Source organism: Trachymyrmex cornetzi, unplaced genomic scaffold, assembly GCF_001594075.2.
Source record: "Trachymyrmex cornetzi isolate Tcor2-1 unplaced genomic scaffold, Tcor1.1 scaffold20, whole genome shotgun sequence".
Taxonomy (NCBI): Eukaryota; Metazoa; Arthropoda; class Insecta; order Hymenoptera; family Formicidae; genus Trachymyrmex; species Trachymyrmex cornetzi.
The window spans coordinates 152,999-165,196 of record NW_017296636.1 but is presented as its reverse complement, the minus strand read 5'-3'; the positions used below and the strand labels follow the sequence as shown (position 1 = coordinate 165,196).

Sequence of the window (12,198 nt, the reverse complement as noted above, 5' to 3'; positions counted from 1 at the left end):
AATTCAACAATATTTTTGTAAAGTTATCTTGAGATGCAGACATTAATTGTTCAGTAAATAAGTAAAATTTGTTGTTTGTTATAAACTAATGGTGAATCTCAATGAAACTTTGCATGAGTCATGTTTAGTACTTAATATATTTATATAAAAACATTTAGATTTTTCTTATTACTTTAATAATTTTTGTTTATAACAATAAAACTAGTAACAAATAAAATAAATAACCTACAAAAATATGTTGCTTAATAAAACCAGAATGTTATGAACACAACTTTCACATGTATGTGGTTTGTTTAAAGCGAAAATATTAATATATGTGTTTTATGCCCCTACAACCTCCTTAAATTCGAAAAAGCGAATGTCTTGGTTAAATAAATTATTAACAGATTCCAGTATCGTGATTCGAGACTATAACCTCGTATATAACCCACGTTAAAATTATTAACAAGTTTTTCAATCCTCTTAAATAACGGCGAGAACTTGATAGTTCCAGGTTTTCGGTCGATCAAATTGAAAAATTGTTACGGAGTCGTACTAGACGCCAAAGTAATTGAACAAATGATCCTCGAAGTACATCGTACAACACATTTCTCGATCTCGTGGACAAATGAAGGTTTCGCTTTGCTGGAAAAGCGTAAAGATCCTACTGGGCAATACCAGTCCCGCGGCGATAAAAGGGGATTTTAGTACCGTTCCGTAGAAGTCGTCACAGAAAATCGATACGCGGCGATTACCCGTCGGTGTTCCAAGGTGCGATGGCGGACAACGTGCTGTATATTCTGACATAATGCGAGTGATAAAACAAGAGGATCGAGCTAGGGTGCACGTGATCTTCGTCGTCCGTCGAGACGGACTGGTAACGGCTGGATGCGATTATCGTACCGACAACGTGGTATTATGAGACGATCGAAACGTGTATTTTGCTTGTCATTAGCGGATATTAATATGCCCGTTCAGATATTCGACCCGAATAAATTGCAATTCCCCTTCATTTGCCTATGAGCGCCGCGTATGTACGTGTCGGTCGAAGCTTAATTTAAACGATCTGGGGCAACTCTTTATACGATACGGGTACGATACGTGTAACGCAAATCGGAACACGTAGCCCGGTACGATCGGTAGTCTAATTACCGCTTCGTAACATAATGGTGGTAATTCGCTATTAATAAAATGATCATAGATTGCGTCCTGGCGGTTCGTATACGTCAATAGCGTTTAATTAATGATTATATATTAACATATATTACACGTTGTCTGTTCGTAAGAAGCTTGCTCTTCCGAATGAAGTCTTCAACGAGAAGGAAACGTGCGCTCTTCATGAATATATTACGTACTGCATGGAATATTGTATACATATGTAGGTATAGCTGAACTGGTGTAACTTGAGCAGATGTAAATGTAGCATTTGTCAGTTTTACATAGTCATTGCACAACGATTACGTAGAATAATTAAATAAATTATTGTTGCTAAGCTCATTCAATGTGATGGAATATAATAATTATAACGTAATCGTACATGGATTATATGTATTACACAATTGTGTTATATTAATTGAATAAATAAGCGTCTCGATTTTTTTGCTTTTTTCTGTTATGTATCACAGTCGACGTACAATAAAAGTAAAAATATTTTGTTGAAAACAAGCTGTTTGAGAACTCGATTCCATGATCGACATAACGATTAATAATTTCTTCTTAATTAAAGTACATTTAATTAAGGATCGTTTTACTCCTCCCTCCTGTAATAATAATAATCCAAACAAAATTAATTATTACCGAGATTGCACTCGCCGTTTATATTCTGAGGTAATTGGCCGCGATATGAAGTTATGTTTGTACCATAATATTTGGCCAATTCGATGAAACATGATATACGTATATACACCTATATTAATTTTATTATTAAAAATATAGCGCGATGTTTCGCGTTGTGCTGTGTTAATAATATTTCGACGCGAGGACTGGATTATCGATTGCTTTGTGACATTCTACGCTTTAAATTAATTTCGCTAAATTCGCAAATTTCCGGATAAATAATATAATTGTTTTCCAAACCTGGGAACGAAAAATATACATGAAGGAAATGTAAGAGGATATCTATTTCCACGCCCGTAAGTTGATGATTTATTATTCGTATTATTCTCACGATTGTCCTTTTTTCTTCGAGACTGAACAGTGGCGTACAGCCGCCTCTCGTTCGATAACATCGTGAAAAAGTGAGCACTCCGCCCACTCTCGAGCATCTTTTATTGAATTCGCGGAACCGCTCGTCTTCCTCGTTCAAGCTTTATAAATGAGCCACCGCGCCGCGAAGTTCGTAAAACGCGGCCATTATGAAGGTTCCGGCGTAGTCTTCTGGGAATTTCGCGGGAACGCGCGGGCAAATTTTATTAATGTTAATTTCACCTAAGTGCTATACGCTTATCTGAGGCGTATTACGCTGAATTATACGGACTTGCGTCCTTTTTAATCGAGTTACGGCGACCACGATGGATGCAATTATAATTTATTTCTCGTTTTTTTTTTATACGCGCAACTTTTATAACGGTCCACCCGGCACTTACGATAGATTACGGCAATATCGCAGAAAGGTCGGAGATCTCGTATTTCTTTCTAACCGGGCGGAGCCACGTTAGTAATTTTTCCTGATGCACCGAAAAACGTCTGCTCCCCTTCGCCCTGTGTTATTTAGGTGGAAATATTTATCATACAGGATGAAACATTTAAGATGGGCCCACGTATTTCTCGAGTAATTCGAAGATAAGTCATCCAACTTTGCAGACTTTCTCTCGTAATCAATTTATCAGCGTGACGATTTCCCCTCGGAATTATTTAAACCGGACGGTATATTACCGTTGTACGATTTCTTGCTATTTAAAAAATGTATGAACTCTAATAATTAAGTATGTAAGATCTCTGGAATTTGTTATCTCGCTCCGCGGGTTCCAAGCCTCAAATTACGCTTTAAATACGTATCACTCCAACGGAGCGAGATGAACAACCTAGTGGGAACGAAAATAATTCATCGCCCGCTGTTTTGCCCTCCCCCCCCCTCCATCTCTTCCCCCTTTTTCTTCTCCCTCCAAGAAAAAGAAGAACCGTCGCGCCGCGAAAAAGCGGCGTCATTCGCGAAACTGCCGGTTAAATCTCCAACTCGCGAAATATTCGCGGCCGACGAGGAAGAAGAGATGGAGGGTGACAAAGGGGAAGAAGGACGCGATAAATTCCAGATACGAAAATTAATGCCGCGCGGAACGATATTCCGGCGTTGCACGACGACGGCGATGCAGTCTGCGTCGTCCGCGAATACGCACTGCATACTGAGCGGAACATTACCCGACATTATAAATGAGAATCGTAAAACATTACGGCACATCCACCACCTCCGTTTTTCTCCTTCTGTTTCCCGTCCCCGCGCGCCGCTCGTTTACGTTTGGGTTTCTCTCTCTCTCTCGCCGCCAAGATAAAATTACAACGACCGTCGACTTCTGAATTATCGTCCCTCGTTTATGCTTTTCACAACGACGACGTCGACAACGTATCTTCGACCTTTTGTCCTCCTCCTCCTCCTTCCATCCTTTTGGCTCGATGAGCGCAGCATCCTCTTGCTTCCACGGAAAACGAGGTCGAGCGGATGTTAATTATCGAATGGAGCTATCTGTTTTATGATTTATGAGTATTATTTCTATTAAAACTCCTATATCTCTCAGTATTTGTGTAATGTCTCCACTGTGTGTTGCGGTTTTAAGGAGGTTGTAAGGCAAATGCAATATGTTAAGAATTGAAAAAATTACAGACTATTCTAAATTTTTTTTTTCATTAATAATAATACAAAAAAAATAGAAACGATTGACCATCTGGATCAAAAGTTATTTAAATAAGTAGTTATATTTTTTAAATTTGTACTCTAATATAAATATATGAAAATGTATTATAAAATAATGATAAAAATCTCAATTTTTTTATATAAATACTCTAGGAATTCAACAATACTTTTGTAAAGTTATCTTGAGATGCAGACATTAATTGTTCAGTAAATAAATAAAATTTGTTATTTGTTATAAACTAATGGTGAATCTCATTGAAACTTTGCATAAGTCATGTTTAGTACTTCATATATTTATATAAAAACATTTAGATTTTTCTTATTATTTTAACAATTTTTGTTTATAACAATAAAACTAGTAACAAATAAAATAAATAACCTATAAAAATGTGTTGCTCAATAAAACCAGAATGTTATGAACACAACTTTCACATGTATGTAGTTTGTTTAAAGCGAAAATATTAATGTGTTTTATGCCCTTACAACCTCCTTAAATGATCGTATACCTATTCGTCGGATTCGCCATGTTGAAGCTTTAATTATATATTCGACTCGCTCGTAACGTTTCTGCGTTTCTTTATTGCGTTCCAGGAGAACGGGTTAAAGAGGCGGTGATTAAACGCGGATGCTCTTATTGCGAGCAATAATGGCTGTTAATTGATTAATGTGTTAAGAGATTTCAAATAAGTACTCTGCGCGCTGCTATTACGGGAAGAGCGTTAGCGAAATGAGCGAGCGAATCGTTTCGTGATTATTCGGCAATTGAGCAATCGTACGTTTAAACGCAGCTTGTCAATTTTATTACCCACGGAAATTACGATCGATGGTAGGGAGGTGTGTCTTCCTTCATTCGTGGTCTCTGTCTCGATTAATTATCATTCTGTTTGCTGCGATTGTGGATTATTTTGTTACGTTGCAACGTTTATTTTCATCGGTGTCTCACGTGATGGACTATATAATGGAGAGGCATGATCATTCGAGTCACTCGTTCATGAACAAGTGGTAATTAAGCGAGCGTCACGTAGCACGCGCTCCCTTTCGTTCCTGCCACGTTGACATAAAGCGTTCCTTCCCACTGTATCCTACGCGAATGACTTATCGCGTAATGAATCACTATCAGTTTAGCCAACCAGATGATCATCGATGGATTACCGAGCATAGATCGCGCTTCTTTTTCCCTCTCTACGGTAATCACCCGGATCGCTCGATGCGACATTGCGACGAGACGCCCACGTTGCCCACGATTGACTTCTGAAACTGTCACAGCTCACCGAGCTTGCCGTGATGTGCGGGCATCTTCGATTTTATCATCTCTCCCCTGTTGACTCTGCGATCTATAATAAGACAAGGGTGCACATTGTGCGTGTAATACCGCAGGCTATGTAATTGTCGTTCATTAAGGGATTAATTGAATATTCGGAAGCGGGTACGTATACATATGCATGCATACGTATACGTCTACACGTGTCGTAATCAAGGTAAGCACCTTTTGTGAGAAATGGAGGCGGGCACGCAATTACCAGTGAAGAGTTGCTAATTAATGAATTAATTAACTGCCGGTATCTAGTGACCTAAATGTCTCCGAGACTCCTCATACAAGCGGGTCTATTTTCAGTCGCCAATTTATCGATTCATTACTCAAAGTGCCGGTATTATTTAGTTCATTCATACTTGTAAATGTGACAATCCAAATTATTTAAATTGCCGATTAATACTTAATTCACTTTTCATTGTTAAACAATAATATTTGACAGAGAGTGACAACTTTGATTTTCACGTTATTCTTGAAAACGCGTACAATTTAGGAATTCGATTAAATTAATTGCACATCGTTGCGTCTTGTTTCATAATGTTGCGTTGCGACAGCGAGCGCCAAATGCTCTTTGTAGACGATTGTAGACACGGAGGCACCTTTCATTACACTCGACAATTGCTCGAGTTCAATAATGGCGATATTAATGCGGGAACACAGCGTCGTCGATCGTAAATTAGATATTCGCATTGACGTCGACGAACATTCATTGTCGATCCATATTACCGGCTTTGACACGAGACTTTTAATAGTGGCTGAATTTAATAACGCGAATCTCTTCTCTTTTTCTCTCTGTAAAATTTTATATTCTTGTCACGAGAATGCCCGTAAAATGAAAAAGCTGTACAACGTCGTAACGTGAAAATGGGTTTAAAATCAATTATCTTAAAATTATTGTTAATCGATTGTGCCGCGCGTTGTAACACAACACGGTTGAGCTTTACTTTACCAATACCGTTTACCATTTATTACAAATTTATTGCAATAAATACAAATGATAGCTGTATACTTAAGTGCTGCATATATAATCAAATTACGTAGCGCGCTTTTATTTTGCGCTGCGCTCGTCGCAGGAAATTCATAATAACTGAACAATTGTGAGAGATTCCGATAATTGATTCGGCCTCGCTTTGAACGACGCGACTTTACGTAACCGACGTGTTCCATTCAATTATACAATATCTAGTTCGGCGTTTAGTGAAACATTTTTGCTGGCTGGCAACGAATGGGCTGCCACTTGTTACCCGAAAGAGACGGCGTAGTTACTCAGCCCGGTGAGCCGACATTCCCTGGGAACGGTTGCCTGCGAACAATCGTATATTTACGTACGTATATACATACGTACGTACGTACGTACGCGGGTTTAATTATCCGCAGTTGACAGGTACGTACGACGTGTACGGTACGACGTGCCCCTACGCGATTGTCTCGAGAGCCAATTTGTGAGGCCCGGGAATGAGCGTGGTTGGTCCCGCTGTCACAATTAAAGTCGTAAAATCGCGGACTAATAGCCTTGTTACGTTAATTCAGTGTAATGTCGCACGGTAACGATAAACGTGTACGGTATATAGGTATGCAAGAACGTTCGCGTGGGGGGAGGGGAGGGGAGGGAAGTGCGACGGGACTGGCATAAATTTAATTTAACGACCTCGAGGTCAGCGCGTCGCGGCGTCGTATCGGGAGAGGAATAGGGGCCCTGCGCTTGCTATGCGCCCGTGGAATTGATTGGGGCCCCGAGATCCGGAGTTGGCGGACGTGTGGTGGCACCCGATGATTTACCTCTCTTGAAATAAGACTCGTGAAGATCGTCGTGTATTTGCGATCGAAGAACGGGATACCCTCGGTGAGTTCTACGAGGCTTTATGCGCTCGAGCATTGCTTACGAGGATAGGGTAACTCCGGTATATACGCCGCGCTGGGATTTACGCCGCGGAAGTCAGAAAAAATAGAAGTGGGGGCAACTACTCTGTTGCATGTCTTTACGTTATATTAGTACACGGAGAGAATTTTTCGTTATTTTTTACCGCAAAATTCATTACAAATTTCATCATGTTTGGTAACAAGCTTGGGACAACTTGACAATAATGAAATATTATCAGTAACGATAGATTTTTTGAAATATACAAGAGACTTTTTATAAATGATGTAGTAAGAATTATAATGCAGATTGTAAAATGTTTTGAAGTGAGTAAGTTCTAGCGTAGCTAGAGACACCCTCGACAACGAAAATAACCGATAAATATCGATTACAGTCGATCAATTACTATGTACATGGTAAAATTATAAGCGACTAAATCAGATTAAAAATATCATGCTGTATGGTAAAAATTGTATAAGCTATTTTATATATTCATAACTACTTAGCATTTATTCTTTTAAAATAATAAAGAATCATAAACTGCGTAACATATTTTAAAATGTTGAAATTTTACTATATTCTTTAGTAAAATTAATAAAATATATTACATATCTTATTATGACACATATTAGTAAAGAAACTCATATACAATTCTTTGAAATACTATGTTGTCCCACTATTATCATGATTTTCAGGCTAAATTCTAAGAGAAAATTCTCTCCGTGTATTGAGTTATAATTTCAGCTTCTTGCTGTTAATATTAATGAAATTATTGTGAATTGAATCGATTTGTCACTGTGTGTGTAACAAGTAGCATCATCGTAATTATAATCTACATAAAATATGATTACTGTAAGGCGTGTAAAAGATCTAGTGGTTATTTCGTGATACATACGTGTAGCGGAATAGTAAAGCATGTTGTATAGCAAAATACAAGTACTTTGCTTTCGTATTTTTAGTTTAGTTTGTTGAAACCCTTGCATTTTTGCCATATATCCCACCCATTATCTATATATATAGCAAAAATTCAAGATTTCAAAAAGTTTATTTTTTAATACGAAAACTAAATATTTCGGATTTCTAATATTTTTTTCATAGTAGTAGACAGTACAAAATTTTTACTGATATAGTTCGTTTATTTTCAACATAGTAAATAATACTTAATAAATTAAGTTTTTGATAGGTGCGGCGTATATACCGGAGTTACTCTATATATTGGTTTACGATGTTAGAGCGCAAATACCATGCACGAATTGTGTCCCCTTGGCTCGTTTTACGTGGGTAATTAACGCACGTTATTTACGAACATCTTAGTATTGGTAAATAAGGAGATTTAAATGTTATGCCTTCGAATAGATTGCACAACAGGTTTATTACGTCTCTAACTAGTTTCTTTGTCCCATTACCATTAAATTTTATCGGAGACGTTATAATTAGAATCATTGCTATATATGTGAAAAATAAGAGTGTTAATGCATTTTATAATAACTCGTTGTACTTTATTTTCTGCGTGCCAGTCACGTGAAAACAAAAAAAAAAAGTTTTATCGCAGACGTATCTGTTTCTGGACATTTCAAAGAGTTTGCAGTATTAATTTCATTTTCTCCCGATGTAATAATACGTCCGATTATATAGAGCGGTACAGTAACCTATTATATAAAATAATTTTATGTAAAACCGGTGGAAACACTGCGTGTACTAGCTGGCTCGTTGGCGTGGTAATTACAGCCGGTGCAGCGCGGTTTTATTTTCCCTTTCGAGATCGTCTAATCAAGAGGGAGAAAGAAAGAGATAGAGTCTATCTCGCTACGTTCATCCGGGCACAAGGGAACGGGTAAAAGCTATCGTATTAAAGTCGTTGCTGTCGCAGTACGGCGTCTCATTTTGCGTCCGAGAAAAAGGATTAAATCGCGGTTTCCGCCGCCGGTCGCCGGTTCGTGATTACCTCGCGTGCAACGGGCGGCATGTGACGGGAAATAATGCCGTGGAAAGCGGCGGCGGAGCGTGTATGCGCTCTCTCGGTGACGAGGATTATTTAGGTAGTGATGCAAACACCTTGCGTACATGCCTCGCTCGCACACATACGTGTAATCGCACGGCGTAACCGACGTAACCGCAACACTACACTCTCGAAGGCACCGAGCGCGAGCGTGAATAAAAAAAAAGGGGATTAAATTTTCGTGCGTGATACATTGGTATATGCCTGCAGCGGTTTCGCTTTGCAAAGAATGCGGATGACTTTCGAACGGAGAAAAAAACTTAATTTTTCACCATATCTCGCGTATACGTTTGCGGTGCTCAGTAATTTTTATAGGGTAAACTCGGATATGATGGCCATAATTTTTTAAAATGCAAAAAACGTACATTTATTCTTGTTACTTTTTAACAATATTTAAGATATTACTTTCACTGAAGCTTAAAGTAACAAATACTATCGAAATTAAAGAGAAAATACTTAACGGAACTTTAATTTTATCAAAATATTACAAAGTATGCATTGGCCATCTTATCTGATTTTTAGGGAAAAGATGGCCATGACATTAAGAAAGATAGCCATAGTATTTATAAATAAATAGTGAAAATAAAAGTATTAATTATAGGTCACATTGCAATTTACGTACCTTTATTGTGTGTGTAATGTTGATTACGGCAGCTTAACTGTAATTTATTAGACATTGTAACAGTTTTTAGCAGACACGTGCAAAACTTTGCAGATAGTCGAAAGAAAAAATATTAGATAGTATTTATAATATTGTTCTTTTGAACAGTGTACTCATATAAACTACTGTAAATATTAATTATCTTTAAGAACGACTATAAAAATGCACTATTTATCAATTATTGGAGAACTTATAGCCTATGGCCATCTTTTCCATATAGCCATAATACCCTAGTTTACCCTACGGTAATTTTTTGTAGGTATTTCTCATTTATATGATCCATAATTTTTTGTCCTTAAAAGATTTATCTTTCCGGTGGATGTCACAATTATTGCTATTCCTTCTCAATAAAAAAAAAGTCTCGTCGATTCGGCAGTAAATTATAATTCTTTAGCCTCCGGGTATGTGTTTGTCACGACGGTACATCTTTGATCTGCAATATGTGTAAGACGAGTTGTGTCACAACGCAGACCCCCGTTTCTCTCCTCGGTTTTGCGAGTGGGCGTGATTAGCTGGTAAAGCGATCGTCGCTGATGAACGCCTCACCAGAAGAGGAATGAATAATAGACCAGTCGCAGAAAACACGTTCTGATTAAGTTAACTGCTGGTGTGCGTACGTCATTACATCGGCGCGACGACTCGTTGGATTCTCGATGATACAAGGCCGACCGCCGCATCGTCACAAGTGCTATAATCTCGTCGCCGTATTTGGACCGTTCTTAATTAACCTGCCAGGTACCCTCTCGTGCGACGAATTCGCGTCTCCTTTTGGCAAGATTCAGTGATCCGCATCCGTCACCCTCGCGTGTATCCTCGAATATTATTAGTTTCTGTCGTGAAATATGCATTTGGTTTGCTCTACTCGGAGCAACTTTCAATTTTATAATTCAATTTAATTCAGCTTAATCTTGAATTTGAAAATAGTGCCGTAAATGCCACGACGCTGCCTTTTCGTTGTTACTTCGATCGCCGTGCGATCGATGATCGTTGCGACGATTGCCGGAAAAACTCCACGACAATTAACATTTAGCGCAGCGGGTTTAACGAATATTTCTTGTATATCAAGCGGTATGATCTTATTTACGACACGCTGGTAATGGCATCGTGTTTGCGGTCGTAAATTGCTGAGAAACGTCTCCCGAGCTGACAAGTAACACGGAGCCCGCGCACGGCCATTACGGGCATCGGCCTGCGGCCTTCCAACTCGGACGCGTTTTAACTTTGCTCATAGCGTCGCGCATCGATCATGAGATTCATGAGCGTCGTCAGTCTGAGGCCATCGACTCTCTAAGTCTTCCTTTCTTTCTCTCACCTCTCCTCTTTTCGCCTCGTACCCTGGCATCGACATTCGCCAATTATAGTGATCCGCTCAATGAAGTCGGACAGAGGCAAAGGAAATCATCTTTATTTTATGCGGGATACGCTGCGTATTAATATGCTAACTATGAATAATAAATGCCACATTCCATACACCGGTTAGTCAGATTTAACCGATGAAAGATTCTTAGTGAAATCCTTGATGATATTCCGCCTCCAAGACAATATTCTAAATTGATGCCCCTAAGTTTCGAGAGAATATCAAAACTCTGAGAGACACATTCGACTTTCTTTATGTGTTTGAAATGATTGAAAGTTAGCTCGTTAGCTCATCACCCTGGCTGCGATACGATCAGACGAATAACGAGTGGTATGCACATTCTTGTTTCAGGTTGCGACGCGACCTTGGAGCCCGGATCAGGGCAAGACGCGGGAGATGACCAAGCTCTGCAACCATAAGAGAAAACTTCTGCTGCCGGCTGCAGCCGCCAGTCCTGTTGCGTCCTGTACGCCGGCGGTCTCGTCGTCGACTTTATCTTCTGGCCCGACAACGGCCTCGATTCACGCGAACGCCGACTCGCCCACGTCGCCGGGTAAAACCAGAAAAGGTAAGAACACGAATGTTACCAGAATGATCGGATTATACTCCGGCTCGAACGAAAGAAATCGCTACCGGGCAAAAAGCAATATAATGAACAAGTATATACAATATATACTTAAGGAGTAGGTATATTAAAAGTGAAAGACGAAAGCCGTAGTTTTATAACATGTGAGTTTAATGAGTTGAAATTGTTGGTAAAGAAAACAGAAACGTAATGAAAGCTAAATATGAATAATGTATAATATTGATGTCTTGATAAGTACGTCGTTTTTAACTCACAATGATTATATTAGGTGTTAAAACACGTTCAACTTAATTCCTATCGTTTTTTCGTCTCGAAAATCGATTTGTTTCGAAGGGAAGATGAATGAATACCTTAATCAAAGTAATTTCCTCCATTTTCTACTACTTTTTCCCATCTCTCCGGCAACAGGGTAATCCCACGACGGTAGAACGCGGTGTCTTTCGAGGCGATCCATTCATCTACCCATTTTTGGACTTTGTTGTAACTGGAGAAGTGTGTGTCCGTAAGTGCGTGTTGCATCGATCGGAAGAGATGGTAATTCGACGGTGCCAAGTCTGGAGAGTACGCTGGATGCGGGAGAACTTCCCATTCAAGCTCTC

At 39.0% G+C, this 12,198-nt stretch overlaps 1 protein-coding gene across 5 annotated transcripts in view; it reads left to right on the top strand.

Annotated features, from left to right (window-relative positions):
• Positions 1–12,198, top strand: part of LOC108759638 (uncharacterized) — a 233,366-nt gene that overhangs the window by 201,372 nt on the left and 19,796 nt on the right. For all 5 annotated transcript variants that reach the window (XR_001940035.1, XM_018505159.1, XM_018505157.1 and 2 more), the window contains exon 3: positions 11,365–11,581. Coding sequence is in view for 4 of the 5 variants with exons in the window: in XM_018505159.1 (XP_018360661.1) it covers positions 11,365–11,581 (217 nt within the window). In the remaining variant the exon portion in view is untranslated. The remainder of the gene's footprint in view (positions 1–11,364; positions 11,582–12,198) is intronic.